Source organism: Pezoporus flaviventris, unplaced genomic scaffold (genome assembly GCF_033815535.1).
Source record: "Pezoporus flaviventris isolate CSIRO_AGI_PZ_B2104156 unplaced genomic scaffold, CSIRO_AGI_Pfla_v1 ptg000080l, whole genome shotgun sequence".
Classification (NCBI taxonomy): Eukaryota; Metazoa; Chordata; class Aves; order Psittaciformes; family Psittacidae; genus Pezoporus; species Pezoporus flaviventris.
In genome coordinates, this window is record NW_026892628.1 from 1121778 (window position 1) to 1142181 (window position 20404).

At 48.0% G+C, this 20404-nt stretch overlaps 2 protein-coding genes across 9 annotated transcripts in view; one reads left to right on the forward strand and one right to left on the reverse strand.

Moving 5' to 3' along the window:
- THOP1 (thimet oligopeptidase 1) overlaps window positions 1-20404 on the forward strand; it is a 330628-nt gene that overhangs the window by 94555 nt on the left and 215669 nt on the right. The gene's annotated exons all lie outside the window — the stretch shown is intronic.
- ARHGEF18 (Rho/Rac guanine nucleotide exchange factor 18) overlaps window positions 10203-20404 on the reverse strand; it is a 45601-nt gene continuing 35399 nt past the window's right edge. For all 8 annotated transcript variants that reach the window (XM_061474796.1, XM_061474790.1, XM_061474789.1 and 5 more), the window contains 9 exons: window positions 20054-20242; window positions 19252-19389; window positions 18553-18674; window positions 18053-18109; window positions 17332-17379; window positions 16149-16616; window positions 12647-12974; window positions 10748-10870; window positions 10203-10658 (listed from right to left, as the gene is read on the reverse strand). In XM_061474796.1, the coding sequence (XP_061330780.1) occupies window positions 10498-10658; window positions 10748-10870; window positions 12647-12974; window positions 16149-16616; window positions 17332-17379; window positions 18053-18109; window positions 18553-18674; window positions 19252-19389; window positions 20054-20242 (1634 nt within the window). In that variant the 3' untranslated portion in view covers window positions 10203-10497. The remainder of the gene's footprint in view (window positions 10659-10747; window positions 10871-12646; window positions 12975-16148; window positions 16617-17331; window positions 17380-18052; window positions 18110-18552; window positions 18675-19251; window positions 19390-20053; window positions 20243-20404) is intronic.

Consider the following 20404-nt stretch of genomic DNA (forward strand, 5'->3'; position numbering starts at 1 on the left):
CTCATTTTGCCTGAGGACCCAGGCAGCAGGAGCCTCCTCGTACCCAGTGAGTCTGACCCTTGCGTGGATCCCCTTGGCATCAGCAGGGCTCAGGGCTTTGGCTTGAGCTGCTTCTGTAAATGCCCTTCGTTCCCAGTGGGGAAGGGGAACAGCAAAAGGTTTCCAAGCTTTCTCCTCACCCGCGTGAGCTCAGAGGAGGAACCAGAGGAATGGTCTGGGTTAAGTGGTACTGGGACGGACTCGGGAAGCTCCTAAGTCACTGGCAGCAGGCTCTGGACTGCGCTGCTGCCTGCAGATGCCTTAACACGTGACAGTGCTTTGCCCATGGGCTGGTTCTGTGCTTTCTGTGTGAATCTAGAGCAGTTGTGTGTGTTCATTGCTCAGCCTGGAGCTGCTTCAATAAACGTGACTAAACCCCACTGTGTCCCTTGTCTTTCTACTTCAGCAGCAAGGTTTCCCAGCCACACTCGAGGAAAAGAGTGCAAAGTATTCCCTGCTTGAGTCCGAATCTCCATCAGCCATCACAGGCTCAGATCTTCCTCTTATCTTTGTCGTATGGGACTTGGGAAGGCTCCAGTGCTGCCTTCTAGCTCTGAAGGGCACACAGGTCTCGTTAAAGCTCCAAAGATTGAGCCGTTCTCTGCCCTTACCGGGCAGCATCCTCTGCAGAGCTGGGTTTCCTCGCTGCCAAAAGGAATGCGGGGAAGCGCTGCTGCTCCCGCCCCGAGGGCTGTGTGCTCCGGGCAATGGCAGCAGTGGCTGGGATGGGAAGGCTCTGTTAGGGGTGGGAGGCAGGAGACAAGAATGAGCATGGTCAGAGGGAAGGTGCGACTGCCTCACCGCAGCAGCAGGGGTTGGGTGCGATCCATTCTTTGCTTCCAGAGCTCAATACATCAGTGGCACTGGGGAAAGGCAGGAAGAGCTGCCCTGCTGCGGGCAGCGGAAGCGGAGGCACTGACTTCATCTCCGTGCTGGTTCCTGATGCCCCAGGCACTTTCAGCCCCAGGCTGGGCCTTTTTCATCTTCCCTCACTGCATCACCTCACCATCAGCGCAGAGGCCAATGGGAGGCTGCAGGGGAGAGGAGCCCACAGCCTGCCCTGCAGACCCAGTCTGGAGCACCGCAGGCAGCAGAATGGAATCATTTAGGTTGGAAAAGACCTCTTAGATGTGGAGAGAGACTTTTTGACAAGGGCCTGTAGGGCCAGGCCAAGGGGGATAGTTGAACCTGCCCGAGGAGAGACTGAGATGAGCTCTTAGGCAGAAGCTCTTCCCTGGGAGGGTGCTGAGGCGCTGGCACAGGGTGCCCAGAGAAGCTGTGGCTGCCCCATCCCTGGCAGTGTTCAAGGCCGGGTTGGACACAGGGGCTTGGAGCAAGCTGCTCCAGTGGAAGGGGTCCCCATGGCAGGGGTTGGAGGTGGAGGAGCTTTAAGGTCCCTTCCAACCCAAACCAGGCTGGGATTCTATGACCCAGCAGTTGGAGCATGAGGCAGCTCCCAGCTTGGCCATGCCTCGTTCACAAGCAAGCTTGCAGCCCAGAGGAAAGTCACAGCGCAGGACTAGAAGCCAGCAGGGCAGCATCTCCATCACTGCTGGAGAGCCTGGAGCTGCTTCACCTTTGTTATCCCTACAGCTAATCCTGAGCATTGGGCAAAGTCCAACACTGCTGGGCAAGGCAGGGGAGCGGAGGTTTCATCCGCAGCCGTTTGAGCAGCAGCTGGTTCAGTTGTGCTGCCAAGCAATAAACGCTGGCTCCCAGCCACGTCCACCTTTTGCACCAGGGACAAAGGCGCTTCTAGGTCCATCTGCCTCCTGTTGCCACCCTCCTGGCATCTGCAGCCCTGTGAGCTGAGCCCTGGGCCTTTGGGAGCGTCTCTGGTTTGTTTCCTCACTTCAAGCCCTGGAAAACCAGCACTTCAAGCACACCTGGGCTGGGCTGCTCCACAGTGGCTCCCAACTGCTTGGCAACAAAGGCAGAGCTGCTTTTCATCCCTTTCATCCTCCTTCATCTGGCAGAGAGCCCCCATGGTGTCCCTCCAGCCCCAGCTCCTCCTGCAGGAACCAGCTCTCGGCACAGCAGGGAGCACCCTTGGGGCAATCTCGACACCTTCTGCGTGCTTGAAGTCATCCCAACAGACCTGTTTCCCCAGTTCGATGTTTCCCTGCATTGAGCCGCTCGCTGCTTCGGCGCTGGGGCCGGAGGGTTTAGGCCAAGGGGGGTGCAGGTGAGTTTGGTGTAGGGGGTTCCTTTGGTTACTGGGGCAGAATGAATAGAATTCCTTTAGAGCCTCAACACAGGCCTCTCCTCCTAGCCCAGAACCCCACTTTGTGGCCTCATCCCTTCAGCTGCAGGAGCTAGACCCCAGCCCACAACCACATCTGGGAGAGGCAACACACGTGGGCACTGGGAGGCTCCAAGCGTGACATCGCTGTCCCATGGGATATTCCTCTCCTCACACAAAGCCTACAGGCCCCCAAAGCCAGGGAAATAGACCATCAGGCTGACCCACCTCCCTCCTGGCCTCAACGTCTCATGTATGCATTGACTTGGAGAGAGCTATACTGCTTCTTGCATTGGTGGGTGCTCTCTGCTGAGCATCCCCTGCTGCCGGAGTGCCAAGGCATCACAGAGCCTTTCTCCCTTCTCCACTGTGGATACACAGGGATGTTAACCCCCAAACCAGCACAGGAATAACTGAGAAATTCCCTTTTCTGGCTCACATTGGTGTGGGTCATTCCGACGTTCTGCAGTGCACCCACCACGCAGCTAGCAAGGCACCGGAGGATGTGCTGCTGCTGCAATGACAACCCATGGCGAAGCACAAGGAAAAGCAAAGCACAAACTACACACGGTGTGCCTTTGGCCATGACTGTGGATGCTGTGGCGGGGGTAAAAGGGACATTACACATCCACCTGCCCGACCCCCCCGAAAGGTCTGTGTGTGACGTGCAGCCGTCTGGGAGAGCTCCAGGTTGAGCACCGTGCTGTGCCCCACGCAGCGGAGAGGCACCAGCCACCGCTCGGGCAGGGGAAGAGGCACGTCCACGTTGTGCTGCTCCTGTGTACGTGGGGCCCCAGAACAAAGCAATCCCTGCCCTGTTTGAGCCTCCTCTGTGTGCAGCAGTGGCCCAGCACCAGGGACCGTGTGTCACACGCTGCCAGCTCTGAGCCAGACCCTGGCTTTTATCCCCTGCCAGATCCCAGGGCCCCAAAAGCAGCGAACAATGAAGGCACCGCACAACGACAGGCCCCACATCCCTCATCTATTGAGCCTTGGGCTGGCCCCATCGCTGGGATGACACAAACCGGATTTGAATCAGAGGGCTGAGGAAAGGGAAAGGCAGAAACCAGCACATTCCCACTGTCAGAGCGCGCTCCGGAGCCGATATCCTTTGTGCACGGTTGTCCTCCAGCATCTGCCTTGCCAATGAATCTCAGCTGCACGGATGGGAACCATCAGCCTCGTCTCACCCACATGAAAGAGGGAGGTTTAGCAGAAAGCTGGGCATTGCCCATGGCCTCAGAATGAGTCAGCCACGTAGAAAGAAAGTGCTTTGGGTTTCAGGTTAATTAGCTCCAGATCCTAAAGCCAGACAAGGCAGGGCGGAGCTGCGGGGATACCGGTAGGAGCAAGTCAGGGGCTCTGAAGGCACCGTCCTGTTCGCACGCCCTGCTTGTGAACACCAAAGAACGCGTCTCTCAGGCAGCAACAGCGTTATCAGTGACTGGGGAGGCGTTTGCAGGCACCCAAGGAACCCAAAGCTAACACAGGAACACCCACAGGCCTTTGAACACCCGCGGCTGCAGCAGCACCCAACCGCTAAGAGATGCAAATCCTGCCCCCGAGGTTTCAACTTGCCCCTGCTGAGCTCTGGGCAGCTCCCGTTGGGAATCTGTGCTGCAGGGATGCCCTGTGGCCACATTAACCCTGGAGCATAGAATCACGGAACGGTTTGGGTTGGAAAGGACCTTAAGATCATCCAGTTCCAACCCCTGCCATGGGCAGGGACACCTCACACTAAACCATGGCACCCAAGGCTCTGTCCAACCTGGCCTTGAACACTGCCAGGGATGGAGCATTCACAACCTCCCTGGGCAACCCATTCCAGTGCCTCACCACCCTCACAGGAAAGAATTTCCTCCTTATATCCAATCTAAACTTCCCCTGTTTCAGTCTGAACCCATCACCCCTTGTCCTGTCACTGCAGTCCCTAATGAAGAGTCCCTCCCCAGCATCCCTATAGGCCCCCTTCAGACACTGGAAGCTGCTCTGAGGTCTCCACGCAGCTTCTCTTCTCCAGGCTGAACAGCCCCAACTTTCTCAGCCTGGCTCCATACGGGAGATCTCAGGGATCTCCCAGATCCTGGCTCTTGTGACTTTCTGGAGATGATTCCTACTGCTTTGACACATGATAAGGGCTGCAGGAGGACCCAGTGCAATTAGAATATCGAACTCACTGCTCTGGGAGAGCTTCAGTCCCGGACTGTCCCTCTCAGCTGTCCCAAAGGGAGTCACTTGGATTCCATTGCTGGCTGCTGACAAACGTTTAGATGCGGACACGAAGCTGCTCGCCTCGCAGATTGCCAAGGCACAGAGATGGGGACCTCCAGTGGCTGCTCCGCTCCTGGGGAATGGAGCAGGGCAGAACCAGGTGGAAGAAATCCACTCTTAAAGGAATTGCAAGCAAAAGCTGACACAAACACGTCAAACCTGCGCTCACATCAGCCTGTTACTTCCTGTAAGTGGGAAAAGTGGGAAAAACTCGTGTCTTCCCAAGTGAGCTCCGGTTTATGCTGCAGCCCAGATGTCACCCATACTCTGGAGACTGAAAACGCAGGCTGCATCCAACTGCCTCCGGCACACAAAGAACACAGGGCCTCCAAAGATGCTCGGATAGACACAAAGATGCAGCGCCGTGCCAAGAGCCTGGCACGCTGCACCACTGGCACCAAAACCAGCTCAGGGTTTTCCCTAGTGCTATGGAGCAGGATTCTGCTGATCAGAATCCCACCTCTTCCTTGGAGAGCACTGCTCCAAGTCGCAGCTCTCCCCATCTCCTCCCCAGGGTTGCCTCTGGTCAAGCTCTAGGCTGAGGTTCCTGCGTGGGGATCGGAGCAGGAAACAGAACTTGCCGACTGTGGGGCTGGGAAGCGCTGCGCCAGCCGGAGGCGATGGGATGGGGCTGGGAGCCAGCGCTGCCAAACTGGCACGAGCACGAGGGAGAAAGTTTCTATTTCTGTTTGCCTTGCTCCAAACGGGAGCCGATAGCGGCTGGGACAGAGCCAGGCACGTCTCAGCCTGGCACCATGCAAAGCACCTACATGCTAATATAAGCAGCGTGTTGGGTTCATTCACTCTTATGCTGAGTTCAGGCATTCTGGGACCAGCTGGTTTTTCCCAAGGGAGCTTACTTCGCTGGCAAGGGCCACAGCTATTCATATCCTCCCCTTAGCACCTCCTGCGCTCCCTCCTCTCCTCTGGAAAAGCATCAGGAGCTCTGTTCATCTGGCACCTTATTTCTGTGCAGGGCAGGAAATGAGAAGCACGTGAGAGGTGGCTGCTGCTCTGATCTTCGGTCCAAAGGGAATGATGACAAATATAGACAGAGAGAGGCAGTCAGTTTTCAATGTTCTTTTTTTATTGCTAGAAGTTGGTTTCAGTCCTATTGCAGCTCTGAAATCCTTCAGTGGAGAAACATTGCGATCGTTGTAAAAATCATCATTTGGTGTGCTAAGATCAAGTTAACAATTCATCAGGAGTGCACAATTCAACAGAACGGTAACACTGAACCATCGACTTTACAAATGAAATAAAGACTACAAAGATGGGGCTGCTGCAGTATCAACAGGAAAGGAATTATTTACACTGTTTACACCCTACCAAAAAACCCAAAACCAAACGCTTCCCCAACAAAAGGGTCAATTTAACCACGGACCATGATCAGTTAGTACATCTCTACAGTGCAAGGTGGGCCTAGAAACCAGACCTAAGACGAAAGAGCATCAAGAGTTCACAGCTCCGAGTGAGATGCAGTTATGCCGACAGGATCTGCTTACATGAGCGATTCCCTTCCAGGTACAGAGAGAAATGGGATTTGAACTGAACTTTCCTAAAGTGCTCCAATTGCTTTCAGTACAAAAATATACAAAAACTGATTTATAAACATGGCACGAATGTTCCGAACCAGAGCATCATTTGATGAACTGATGGAGCCACCAGTGGGTACAAAGATGTTGGGTCTGGCCTCCAAAGAGAGAGCAGGGAAAAGGCTTTTCTTTCGCCTCTTCAGCAAGGTCAGGCAGGGGTAGCACATGTGTAACCTGTTTGCTTATCCTCGTAAATGCAAGAAGTGCTGGGGAAGACAACAAAACGCTCCAAGTTTCCTTGCACAGGGGCACAACACACAGGGACTCCACTGAGCAGCACCGCGGAGCCTCAGCTCCTATTCTGCAGAGTTGAAAGTAGAAGGGAAAACAAACCAGGGATTTTGAACCCTTTCCGAGCTTAAGTTTGAACTCTCATTGTAAATGCAACTGACAAACACCGAGTTCCATGGATGCAGTTACTCAGAACGACAAAACCGTCCGCAGATTATTTGGAAGGACTCCTATGTGCAGGGATGCTACTACCTCGTGAGCAAGCATCGCGCGGGGGGATGACGAGCGATCTCAAGCTGGGGGCCATGCCACGACGACGATCCACAAGGGAGCACAGGGGAAAAACTAGGAAAGCATTTACAACACACACACAGTGAGCACGGAGGGATCCTCAGCCTGAAATACGCGATGCCCATACTCCAGATGGGGAGGGAAGGAGGAAGCCTCCTTTACACCAGAGTGGAAGCTGAAAATCGGACCCACAGGAACAGCCTCGACGTTGCAACATCACCACATTAAATGACAAACATGACCAGAGTTTTAAGGCTGTGACACAAAGCAAAGGCGGCAGCAGTTCAAAGCTCACGCTGTCCTTTCCTCCACACCCCAGCTCAGCAAGAAGCCAAAAGGCACCTGGGAGGCACAGAATCTTGAACTGTCTCATCCTCAGGTATCACTTGAAAGGAACCTTTTATCTGGAGTAATCAAAAAGTCAGACGGGAAGGAGGTGACGCAGGATCAGTAGCAGGTTACTGAGCTCAGGACACAGCAGTATTTTGCAAACTAATTTGCCTAGAAGAGTGATTTTCCTAGGAATGAGATTTGAAGACAAGAGTCCAGGACTGGTTCACTCACCTGCAGTGATTCAATGGCTTCACTGACTCACTTCTGCAGAAGAGACGACCCATTATTCATTTAAAGAATAAACTTTCACGTGTTTCCATCACCTTTAGACAAACAATCTTACCACACTCCCCTACGGTAAGCTCTGCACTAGCAACCTGATATCACAGCATCAATGACGTATCACAGCATTTGCTAATTCTAAAGCCTTCTCCAGGCTGGGTATGGTACCAAATGGGAAGCCACATGCATACCTGCTATGGTACTTCACTGACTCTGACCCCAGGGAAAGAAGATGCAGCCCCTGCTCATGGTGAAAACAGTTGTCCTCAAGCTAGCTGCAGCCAGCCATGCGTGTTGAGGACAGATGACTTTACAGGTAGTTTCTCAGTTACACATTGAGGACCCATATCCCAAGGAGCTTCTGGGGTGCTGAACCAACAGCCCAGCCTGTAACAGTCCTGGGTCCACAACTCTGACAGCGAGCATGGAAAGCGTTGCGTTCATGTTAAAACATTAAGAGGAATGAGCCCTCGCTGCAGACTTCATTTCCTACATGTCACTGTTCACTAGCTGACCACCCACTGCACAGAAGGAAGGAGCCAAACAACCCCTTCAGTCCCCAGAACTCTCACTCCCAAACTTTAGGAGAGGCAGAAATTACATTAAATAAATGCTTCCAAAGATGAGTTTCAAATACCCGATCAGCGACATCCCTCTTTGGCTGAGCGGGTTTATTCCACTCAGCTTTAGGCTAACACTCCTGAAAACCTGGTAATTTAAGGCAACGGGGGCACTGAGTTTTCACTAGGAGTGGCCCAAACCACAGCACAAAGGAGGGAACAATCTGTGCATTCTTTGCTGCGTGCTTACGGGAGAAATGAGATGGGATCAGAGATGCCTGGAGCCAGTCCTATATATAGACTATATAGAGCTGCTGGAGCTCACACACTGGCTTGACAAGAAGTTAGATTAATTTTAAGAAGAATTCCCCTCCATTCCAGCTTTGCTTTTAGGAATGGACTTTTACTGGTTGGCCTTGATAATCTTCAAGGTCTTTTTCCAACCCAGTTGATTCTAGGATTCTATAAATGAATACAGGGTAGAACTATGTTCTAACCATCATCACCATTGTATCACAGCAATGCAAAAATCACAATGTTCCCCATACTGTTAGCTGCAAATGCAGCCAGATAGTGTAAATTCTACAATGCTGAGGATTTCCCTTTGGTATTACAGGGAAGTGTGTCCAGTTTCAGAGTAATAACTTGATGGAGAGTACCACCAGCCTGGTAACAACTCAGCTGGTTTGGAGTTTCCTCTCACTGAAGTCAGTGGCACTGCTTCACATTTATATCAGCACCACTCAGTGAAGAAAAAGACCTCTAAGCCCAAGAAGTGTTACAGCAGGGAGTGCTTGTTCCCTAAGACTGGTTCTGGATTTCGTTGCTTCTCTTCTCACACTGACCACTAAATTTGGATGTTTCAATTTCTTTCCTGAAGACAATAACTGAAATTATCATCACTTGAAAGTAAACTCCATTTTCTGCTGAAAATGTACAGCGCTATTGCCCTGTAACTACTGACATCATTTTTAAACTCTCAAACAAAATTAAGTTACAGCCTTAAAGAACATTTTTAACATCACAACTGAGACAGCATCAATGATTTGAGGAGACTGACATATTGCCATTCCACAGGATGGAGAACTGACCAGCATTTCATGCACTGCTGCTGAAAACCACTTCAAACCAACATTTAACACAGGACAAAACCCATTACCAATCATGTTCTAAAAAGCATTAACCCCAGATTTAAGCTCTGAGCTACCATTTCTTTAATTCTGTAATCATAGTCCTTAAAGAATCTCTCCCGTGCACAAGGTATCTGACCAGTCACATCCAACATATACTGGCATACACATCCTTAGGTGATGCATGTAATGAAGAACTGAGATAGAGTGAAGTAATACAACAAAATGACTGTGCAAATTACTACAAAGGGAAATGAAATGCCTTCTGAGCAGAACACAATGTCCTCACCCTTCATTCCATGATTAAGAACTGACCCATTTAACAAGAGGTATCAAAGCTGGTTTAGCTGGAAGCAGCTAAACCAACACAGGTTTAGCTAAGATTTGGTTTCTTTGTTTTTATTTTTTTTCTTTTTAATTTTTATTGTTAACTTCTATTTTTTTTCTCTTTTTAATTTTTAGTTTTAATCTTAATTTTTTTTTTTTTAACCCAAACCGTTCTTATTCCCTTCATTCCTGATACAGGGCTGCAGAGGAGTCTCTGCAGCAACAGCAGCTTTGATATCTTCTAGTACTCGAAGTCCCAACAAGTTAAGAGACAAACAAAAGATGCAGAAACCTCAGGATTAAACAAGACAATAAATTACTGCATTCGACCACTTCTTGTCCATGTCTTCAGCAAAGAACAAAATCCAAGTCTCTAAGTTCATTCTGAACCAACTCAGGACCTTCGCTTGGGAGCCTGTGCTGCTCTCTCCCAATGCCTCCAAGGAGACAGGTACTCCAATGCAAGCTCATGGCCAGTGAAATGTGCGTTTAGTCCAACTCTTCGTTACCGTTGTGCATCCTCCCACATCCAACCCTTCTCATCCACAAGCAGGTGGAGCTCCTGACCCTTGAAGACTCTTGTTTAGAAGCTTACCTTCTCTCTTCCACCGTACCTGCCCACTGAGCACGTGCTCCACTGAATGCACTAAAGGAACAGAGTGGGATCACGATGTGGGTCATGCCTGGCTGCAAGGAGGCTGGCTTGGTTAGTCAACCAGTCACCAACACACCATTACTATAACCCATGACTGACCACGAACCTGTGAAAACAGATTGAAAAATCTGCAGCCATTCTGGGGCCAACAATTAAAACTTTTTAAGTAAAATCTGGGTGGTTCAACATCAACTCTACCAATTTAGAAGATGGTGCCCACAAAGAGTGTACATTCTCCAAAAAGAGCACGTTACAATACATGCCAGTGTTTTAATAGGCTCTGAAATTTATACACCCATGCCATGTGTCAATACATTTCCATGTCTGGAGAATTTAAAAGCCAATTATTACCACTGTGCCCTCATTCTGAGCTGCTGGCAGAGAAGCCAACAAAGTAGAACAGTAATCCTGGTCTGGTCCTTGCTAGTAGTAACGGGGTAGGGATGAAAAGACTTCCATGTCAGGTCTCTGTCACGGTGCACGCTGGGGCCTGAGTTCTTGAAACAGTTATGTCAGAAGATCAATCTTTAAATGGAAACAATTAGAAGAAAATTACATCTTCTTTGCTGGTATCATCTTGCACGTTTAACAGACTCGGCTGAGAGGTCACCAGGGTCTGAACAGGAATGTTACTGGGCTTGAATAGGTTCGCTGAGGCAGATGAAAGTGCTTCTGGCTGAGCATCTGTAGGGCCATAAAATTCTGTAGGGAAAAGTGGAAGAAGACATAGTCATGACACTGCCCAGAGAGCCCGATGCACTTCATGGACATGGAAGTTGGTCAGGGCATACCTGGCTGCAATGCAGTGGCCTGGCTGCTCGGGAGTACTGGACTTGCTGACCGTCTGCCTCTCAGGACACCCTCATCTCGCCCAACAAGCCTGGGGGGAAGCAGCTGCTTCTGATCAGTGGATGCTAAAGAAAACATTTTACAAGTTAGCGTTTGAGGCTAGCAGCACTTCACAAGTCCCACTAGTCCACGCTGGGGCCCACTGTGCTGATACCTTCATGCATCCAAGGCAGCTGCTCTATCATAAAGAGCTGGTGCTCCTGTTGCAAGTTACCTACATTTTCTCTTTAGCTGTTTAGACAACAAGCATTTTTGCTCTCCTCTTCCCTGAGGACTTGTAATTCAGTTACTAACAACCCCAGATTTAAACCCTAGTATTATAAAGCACAGCAGAGGAAAAAAACCCCTTTGTCCCTCGCATGCAAATTACAATGGCTATTTGTGCTACTTTTAACATGCAGAAGTGTGATGAACTGTTGTCTCTGCTCCCCATCTGTCCATAGCATGCAAATTACAATGGCTATTTGTGCTACTTTTAACATGCAGAAGTGTGATGAACTGTTGCCTCTGCTCCCCATCTGTCTCACAGCTGCTCAGCAGCAGAGTACATTGATTCTGGCATTACGGCCTCTCAGTTTCTTAATTTCAACAATAAAAGCAATTTATGAAACAGTTACTCTGGATCCAAAGAGCCCCTCTTCTCAGTACACATTCCTCACACGTCACAAAACCCAAATTCAATACACAGTATTTTGCCTCTGGTACAGAAAGTCTTGTTCCATTTTATTGTAAGATCTCCATATGGGCATAACAAGCATGCATCCCACTAACGCTGAGGAGAGAGCAGAGAGCAATGTATTTGTGTTTTATACCTTTCATATAAATTACAGAAAAACACCATTAAGTGCATTTCCACTGCAGAGATCATTAGGTAAGAGCTATTAAAAATAAACTCAGGGAGATGTGGTATTAGAGCTTTATTTTCTCATTTACCAGCATTTGGTATTCAGGGTAAGAGGTTATTAGGCTTCATTTATGTGCAAAAACATGAGCAAGTCTGCAGGACAGACAGAGATGTGCAATGTGCAAATGACTTTCCCCCTCCCCTCCCTGGACAGGCTTGGCCCTGAGTCACTTTAGCAGTGTAGGCCCAAGTGTAAGCCTGCCAAGGCTGAATCCTACACAAGGCTAAAAAGACAATTTTGTAACTTAAAATTCCAGGTCATTCTCCTATGCTGGCAGTAAGGCTATTTAAAGTGGTAAAGAAAAAGAGGGTTTTACTGTGTCGGTCATTGGCAAAGACCACTGCTTTAGTACCTAGCAGTTAGCTGCAGAAAATTCATTATGACATGGTGACTGGATTTTTCTTGCTTCTATTTGTGACAAAATTAGCCCCTTTCAACTCTACAACATGCACAGGATCTCAGTTCTGGCCTGGACATCTGTATTTAACAGCTGACAGGCACGAAGAAAGGCACTGCATTCAGTGTCATTACAACTCTGAACAGAGAGTGAGAAAGCTTAAAACATTTCACTCATGCAGAACAAGCTTTCTCTTTTTTTTTTCTGCTGTTTTCTTTTAACACTACAGTTAAGCATGAAGATTTTCCATCTGGGTTTATAACTGCTCACCATCATTCTGTCCTGCTGGATTACAAGAACTCCATTTTCAGCATTATGCCATTGGGCTGTACTTCCAATTTCAATAGTACATATATGTAACTCCTAAGGATTTACACGTGCAACCCCTACCTCTTAAGGATCTTAGGATCCTACTTACTGCAATAAGGACATTAACAATGTGTAGCATATTCATTTCTGGGTGCCACATGAGTAGCCAGAGGTTTACGCTGCAGTGCTCCGTCTGCCTGAGATGCTGAAGCGTATTTAAACACGCTTACCTGAACTGTCTGTCCTATGAGATGCTTTGCTCTTCCCCCCTTTCTCTTTGCTTCCTTTTGTAAAAGTGGCCAGCTTGGTAGGAATCTGCTGCTGGACTGCAGCTGGTTTCTGTATCTGATTAGTTGCGCTCAGGAGATGTATTGGCACTTCATTCTTCAGTGCAAGAACAGGGCGATTCTCCAGCGTGGTGCTGTCCCTGCGAACCAAGTCCGGCCGTTCCAGGTAATCCATCCCGGAGACGCTCACTCTCACAGAGGTTTTGAAGGGGGGGGCAGATGGTTCCACCCCTTCTCCGTTGAAGCTAACAGAATGACTTAGCATCTGGCTCTACGTGAGAAGAAAAGGCATTCCAAGTCAAACAGGTATTTTTACCCTCTCAGATTCGACAATGAGGGACAGCCCTCAGTCCTGAGTGCATTAAGTGCTTTCTAGTAAACAATATAACAGGTTAGACAAAGCCTAGAACGTGCTGGCAGACGGAAGGAAGAGCATGATTGCAAGTCTTTGAACACTGAAAAGAACCTCAGCAGCTCCAGACTGCTTAATACTGCACCACGCAAAGGAATCCAAGAGCAGACTGCACTAGGTGGTGATAGAATGGAGAAAAAGCAGGACTTTCAGACAGTAACAAATGAACCAATTTCAGACAACTCCAAAGTTCACATTTTGAAACCCAAGAAATGGCTTTAGAAATCAACTGTACAAAATGCTACCAATGGAGCAGACCTTCTGCAATCACTTGCCTGCAATAGAGTGGTTCCCGTGTTTAAAAAAAAAGCTTTGGTCTGCCACGTTCTAAAATTACTCCTTTTCTGTTTCTGTCTTTAAAAAAACCACAGTCTCATTACCAGATGTCTGGGTGGAATTTCAAAGACACTGGGGAGCTACCAAGTTCTGAGCTCTCTGGCAGAAGCCACCACCAGCTGTTTCAGATGATGGCTCAAGAAGCCCAGCTGCTGGAGCTGGTCTGACAAAGAAAGGGAAGAGCTGCTTTGGTAGGAAACTTGCCATAGTGGTCAAAAGTAGATGTTTTGGGGAGAGGGGCATCAATCCATCCCAGTGCTCCCAGTCAGTTGCCAGCACCTGTAATAAATGCTTGGGGCAATGCAGAGCTATTTCAGCTGCTCCAGCCAATGAGTTGCCTTTATTTGGAGGTCAGCTCAGATGCCTCTATAGAAATACCTATAGCATGGGGAATAAACAAGAGGAATTAGAGATGTGTGCATGGCTACAGGGATATGATATCACTGGCATGACAGAAACACGGTGGGATGGCTCCTATGATTGGAGTATTGGAATGGAAGGTTATAGGTTCTTTAGGAAAGACAGGCCAGGAAGATGGGGAGGGGGAGTTGCTGTTTATGCCAGTGACAGGCTGGAAAGTATGGAACTCTGTCTGGGGACAGATGAGGAGTCAACAGAGAGTTTGTGGGTCAGGGTTAAAAGGAGAACAGCAACGGGGGACATCACTGTGGGGATCTGTTACAGACTGCCCGATCAGGGGGACTCTGGATGAAGCGCTCTATAGACAGACAGGAGCAGCCTCACACTCACCGTCTGGAAAGCTAAGGCCCAGCTAGAATTAAATCTGGCAAGGGATGTGAAAAATAACAGGAAGGGCTTCTATAGGTATGCAGCAATCAAAAGACAGAATAGGGATAATGCAGGCCCTCTCCAGAAGCTAATGGGAGAACTGAGTACTCTGGATTTGGAGAAGGCTGAAGTTCTCAATGGCATCTTTGCCTCAGTCTTCACTGGCAAGTGCTCTGACCACACCGCCCAAGTGTTAGAAGGCAAATGCAGGGACTGTGAGAATGAAGACCTTGGGCCCACTGTAGAAGAGGATCAGGTTCAAGATCATCTTAAGAACCTGAATGTGCACAAGTCCATGGGAACTGATGAAATCCATCCGCGGGTCCTGAAGGAGCTGGAGAATGAAGTTGCTAAGCCACTGTCCATCATATTTGAGAAATCACGGCAGTCAGGTGAAGCTCCTGATGACTGGAAAAGGGGAATATAACCCCCATTTTCAAGAAGGGGAAAATGGATGACCCGGGGAATTACAGACCAGTCAGTGTCACCTCTGTGCCTGGCAAAGTCTTGGAGCTGATTCTCCTGGACGGCATGCTAAGGCACATGAAAATCAACAAGGTGCTGGGTGACAGCCAGCATGGCTTCACTGAGGGGAAATCCTGCCTGACCCACTTGGTGGCTTTCTATGATGGGGCTACAGAACTGATGGACAGGGGCAGAGCAGCTGTTGTCATCTACCTGGACTTATGCAAAGCGTCTGACACCATCCAACACGACAGCCTTGCCTCTAAATTAGAGAGACATCAATTTGATGGATGGACCACTCGGTGGATAAAGAACTGGCTGGATGGCCACATGCAAAGAGTTGTGGTCAATGGCTCCATGTCCAGTTGGAAACCAGTAACAAGGGGTGTCCCTCAGGGATCGGTGTTGGGACCGCTCTTGTTCAACACCTTTGTTGGTGACATGGACAGGGGGATTGAGTGCGCCCTCAGCAAGTTTGCCGATGACACCAAGCTGTGTGGGTCGGTTGATACCCTGGAGGGAAGGGATGGGATCTAGAGGGACCTTGACACGCTTGTGAGGTGGGCTGATGGCAACATTATGAAGTTTAACCAAGCCAAATGCAAGGTCTTAGACCTGGGTCAGGGCAATCCCAGGCACAGCTACAGGTTGGGCAGAGAAGAGATTCAGAGCAGGGTAAGGAGAAGGACTTGGGGGTGTTGAAACTGAACATGATGAACATGTTGAAACTTGGGTTGATGAGAAACTGAACGTGAGCCGGCTTCAGTGTACATGCAGCACAGAAACCAACTGTGTGCTGGGCTGCACCAAAAGAAGCATGATCAACAGGTTGAAGGAGGTGATCCTGCCCCTCTACTCTGCTCTTGTGAGAGCCCATTTGCAGCACTGTGTGCAGCTCTGGTGTCCTCAACTTAAGAAGGACATGGAGCTGTTGGAGCAAGTCCAGAGGAGGCCATGAGGATTGAAGCTTCTCTTCTGGGGAAGAGAAACTAAGTGGAGACCTCAGAGCAACTTCCAGTATCTGAAGGGGGCCTACAAGGATGCTGGAGAGGGACTCTTCATCAGGGACTGTAGTGATAGGACAAGGGGTGATGGGTTCAAACCGAAACAGGGGAATTTCAGGTTAGATATAAGGAAGAAGCTCCTTTCTGTGAGGGTGGTGAGGGACTGCAACAGGTTGCCCAAGGAAGTTGTGAATGTTCCATCCCTGGCAGTGCTCAAGGCCAGGCTGGATGGAGTCTTGGGTGACACAGCTTAGTGTGTAGTGTCCCTGCCAATGGCAGGGGTGTTGAAACTGTATGATCTTAAGGTCCTTTCCAACCCTAACTATTCTATGATTCTACAGACAAGCAAACACGGGTTAGTGCTGCCAGAGGGGACAACCTTCATTCAGAAGCAAGCAGGTTAACAGGAACAAAACCCCAAGAAAAGCAAATTCCTCACCTGTCCCATTTCTGGGGAGAACGTGCCTGACACCGTGTTCTGCTTCTTCAGCTTCCTTTGCTGATCTAGACGCTCCTTTTCCTTCTCAACTGCCCTCTGAGCTTCCCGCAGTCTCTCGAGGTCATGCTGATAGGCCTCTCGCAGCCTCTCGAGCTCTTCTCTCTCCTGATTCACCTTCTCCCTCAGCTGCCGAGTCCCCTCTTCACTTTCCTGCAGCCGAGCTTCTTTGCTTTCAAATTCCCTCTGCTGCCGACTCCTTTCGCGCTCCAGGCGCTGCTGCTCCAGCTTCAGCTGGCTCTGAAGCTTCTGGACATTCATCAGCTCTTCCCTCTGCTTTTCAAAGTTCCGCTGTTTCTCCTGCTCTAGCAGGAGATTGCCTCGCGTAGACTGCAGCCGATATTGCTTCTCCCTGTCTACCATGGTGGCTCGCTGCATCTCAATGTAGCTGTCCTGCTGAGATATCACTGCCTGAAGGGGAAATCAGTTCACTGTAAGGTACACGGGTGCAGAACACATGCACAGCTAAACACAAGACAACACCCTCTACCAGATTAAATCACAGAGACTATTGTTTTTAAGAGCAGATCTAACTTCTGACTTGTACAGCCCACTGTGACCGACATGATACTGAAGATGGCTAAGCAAGTAAGTTATGCTTGTGTCAAAATTAACATTTCTTGCACCTAAAATTAGTACTTTGAATCCAATCAGTCACAATACTGCTGATTAGAGTAAAAACAATACATACATAGATGTGTGTATCCAAAATTTTAAGAGTAAATGAGTAGGTGGAGCTCAGAGTAGCAAAAGAATTGCATTTAAGTGAGCAAGAAGAAGGAAATAATTACCTAAGACAACAGATCTTACACTTCCTTCAAAACACCACACACAGTGTGTGTTTTCTTGATTAAATTCTGCCCCTCACTTTAGCTTTCGGGGATATTTTTAAGGTAGTTCTTCTCCACACCTGCATAAATTTTATTACAGTACTGCCTCACAAACCTCTTGGAAGCTGTGAATGCTCCATCACTGGTAGTGTTCAAGGCCAGGTTGGACAGAGCCTTGGGTACCATGGTTTAGTGTGGAGGTGTCCCTGCCCATGGCAGGGGGGTTGGAACTGGATGATCTTAAGGTCTTTTCCAACCCTAACTATTCTATGATTCTACAGTAAGTAGTGATTTACCTGAAGACTGAAGAGCAGCTGTAACAGTGTTTGTATCCTTTGGACAAGCTGAAGAAAAGGGGAAGTAGGGGAAGGAAAAAGGACATTAGACACTTGAACAGAGCTCTTGTTTGATGCATAAGACTTCTTTTTCTTTTTCAACAGTGATCATAATCAACAGTGTCTGTACAAAACCCCACACAATGGAAGCGTGGCTCCAAGAGTTCTCTAATACAGTAACAGCCAAGAGAGCAATATGCCAGCACAATGAATGGCAGTCTATCAGTCCTTGCAGAGATGTGAATCAGCACCCTACAAATCTCCCTGACATTCCAGGGAGCAATCTTCATCACCAGTTGTCTTCACGTGGGCTATTTAATGATCACTTCCTCTCATACTCCAGCACTGAATCACTACACAGGTACAGCACTCATGGGAGATTCAGGGGCATGTTTTGTCAGCGAGCTGAGATTATGCAATCTCTCCAAAGATGCAAGAAAAGTAGTTGGCCAGCTCTTAGAAATGCCTGTCTACATACCCAGAACCCATCTTTGTTTTCTAACAGGAGTTTTATCTCTGCATTCATAATGCGTTAGAGTCATAAGTACAGGCTGTTAATGCGCTTGTGCTTCCACAGACACTAAAAATACTGAGCTTTTTGGTGGTGTTTGGTTGGTTTGGTTTTGCATGCCATTATTATAATACAGCTATTTGCCATTTCCTCATAGTAGAGGTAACGTACCTGAGACTCTATGGTGGGCTGAAAGCCACTGCTGTCATCCAGCCTTGTCACATCACTCTAAAAAAGACAAAAACAGTATCTGAGGCACTTGCTGGGCTTTTGTAGCACTGCCAGAACAAGTTGGAAGGGTTCATCTCATGAGGGAACAGGTTTACTGCTAAGCAGAGACTGCTCCCATGCACCAAAGGACATGTAACAAGAACACTTAAATCAGAGGCCAGGCTGGAACCGATGCATGGTGATTAAAGCTAGCATTAATGGTACAGCACCAAATCAACAAACATAAAACCAAATTACCATGCCTCTCAAGTGCTAAGCTGTCAACTAGCCCCACTAAACACCCTTAATAGAGTCTAGTAATTTGACTGACATAGCTCTGTTACAGGCCAGCCCTACCAGCTTAGCATCACTTTTAACTTTGATAAAAGATTTGGTCTGCACCACTATTATAAAGAACATCATAAAGAAGCACAATTAAATCATGCATAAGCCCAACATACAGCTTGAGATGCTTCTTCTGCATCAGAAGGGAGGTCATGGAGTTGCACATCTGAGCTTACTGCAGGGCCTCTCCAGTCCCACTGCCTCTGGTCACCACCACTGTTCTTCCTAAAATTACCACCTGAAAGGAGAGTGGAATAGGGGTAACCTACACCAGCACCTCTGAAAACTCACTGCAGAACAAAGCAAGCAGAAAACAAAGGTGACTTTGATGTTATAACCAATATACAACTGCATGGCTGCTCCATGCTGATCCAAAGTGGAAGAGCCAGCAACAGTGACATGCATTTCTAACCAAAGTATCACTTTAGTGATGGCGCAGATACAAAAGGAAATGGAAAAACTTTCCTGATTCAGTAATAAAAGCAGGCAGCTGAATTCACATTTCCCAGTTGTTCTGGGTTTTTTTTTTTTAAACAAAACTAAAGTTTGTGTGGAACTGTGGTAACTGGGGAGCATGGATGAAGGTAATGCCCTCAGCACACCACTAAGAGCCCTACTCTGCTCCCTAGTGTTGGTATCGGAAGTAAAAGATACAACATGCTAATGCCACATGCTGGAAATTTGACCTTTTCCTTCTTTTAGAGCCTGGTGAAGCTTCCTTATATCAGGGCCTCACTTAATTCATTGTTCTTATCTCATTTTCTGTACAGAGTAACCCAGGAAAGGCTAAGAATGCCAAATGGTCCCCTTCTTACTTTTAGTTGAGATTGAGGGACTACTGTCATATCCGCCAAAGGTCTCTGCTCTCCTGGGGAGTCCTAACCCAGAGCCATCCTCAGGCTGACAGGATCCACTGCCTAAGTGAGTGAGGATAAGGTTCTGGAGATTTTCAGCTGCAAAAAGAGGAGAACATCTCATGTAAATAGCCATGTCTACACAGCAAGACAAGTGCATCATGCTAACAAGTTAAAACACATTTAATCCATCAAGTACATGAAAAGATCAGGCAGTTTGAGAGTTTTCCTGCAGTACAGATGAATTTTCCTTTGTGACTAGCTCTTTAAGACAGGCTGCTCATACTGCCTATATAAAGATGACCTCTTCCTTAATTGCAAGTTGGGATTATCAAGCCTTGAGTGTTTGGGTTTTCTTTTCTTTCAATTTTTGTTTTGGTTTGTTTTCCATAATAAAAGATATGTTTGTGCTTATTTTTTGTCTAAAGATACTACCTTTAGATAGGCTCTTTTAATATCTAACCCTCATATAATATTTCAGAACTGGTGTATTATTAGAGCACTCAGTTACCCACCTGAACAGACTCCACTGGCTGATCCTTAAAAATATCCAGACGGTGGAGAAGATCCTCTATCTAAACACACAGGTGCACTTTACCTAGTGCACATTGGTTCTGAGAATAAGGAACTCTGAACAGTGTTATAACAGTGCTACACAGAAGTATTATGTTCTTACAGGGTGATTTTCAGGACTTGGACCCTATGTGCTTATCCCCACCTCTGCATCCGAGTGAATGCATGCCCATTCCCACATTGCATTTACCTTCTGTCACAGCTGACTTCAAAATTGCTTCTCCTTGCAGATTTTCTGGGATATCCCCCCGAAGCAGTAGCCTAGATCGAGATCCTTGGGAATGGTCTTCAAACCCAATCATTTCAGACATTTCTAGATATATCTGTTGCTTCTCAGTTAGGCTTTGCATAATCAGGTCATCCTTCATGTTCAAACGCTCTGAAGGAAGAAACAAACTCAGTTCCTAACCACTGTCAGAGCACAGCGTTCAGCTGGGGAGATTATTTATTTCATGGTCAAGGCATCAAATGCTGAGATACAATTAACAGTTAAGGTGTAAGCTCATGGAGCATACAAAGCTTGACTTATTTAACTATTTCT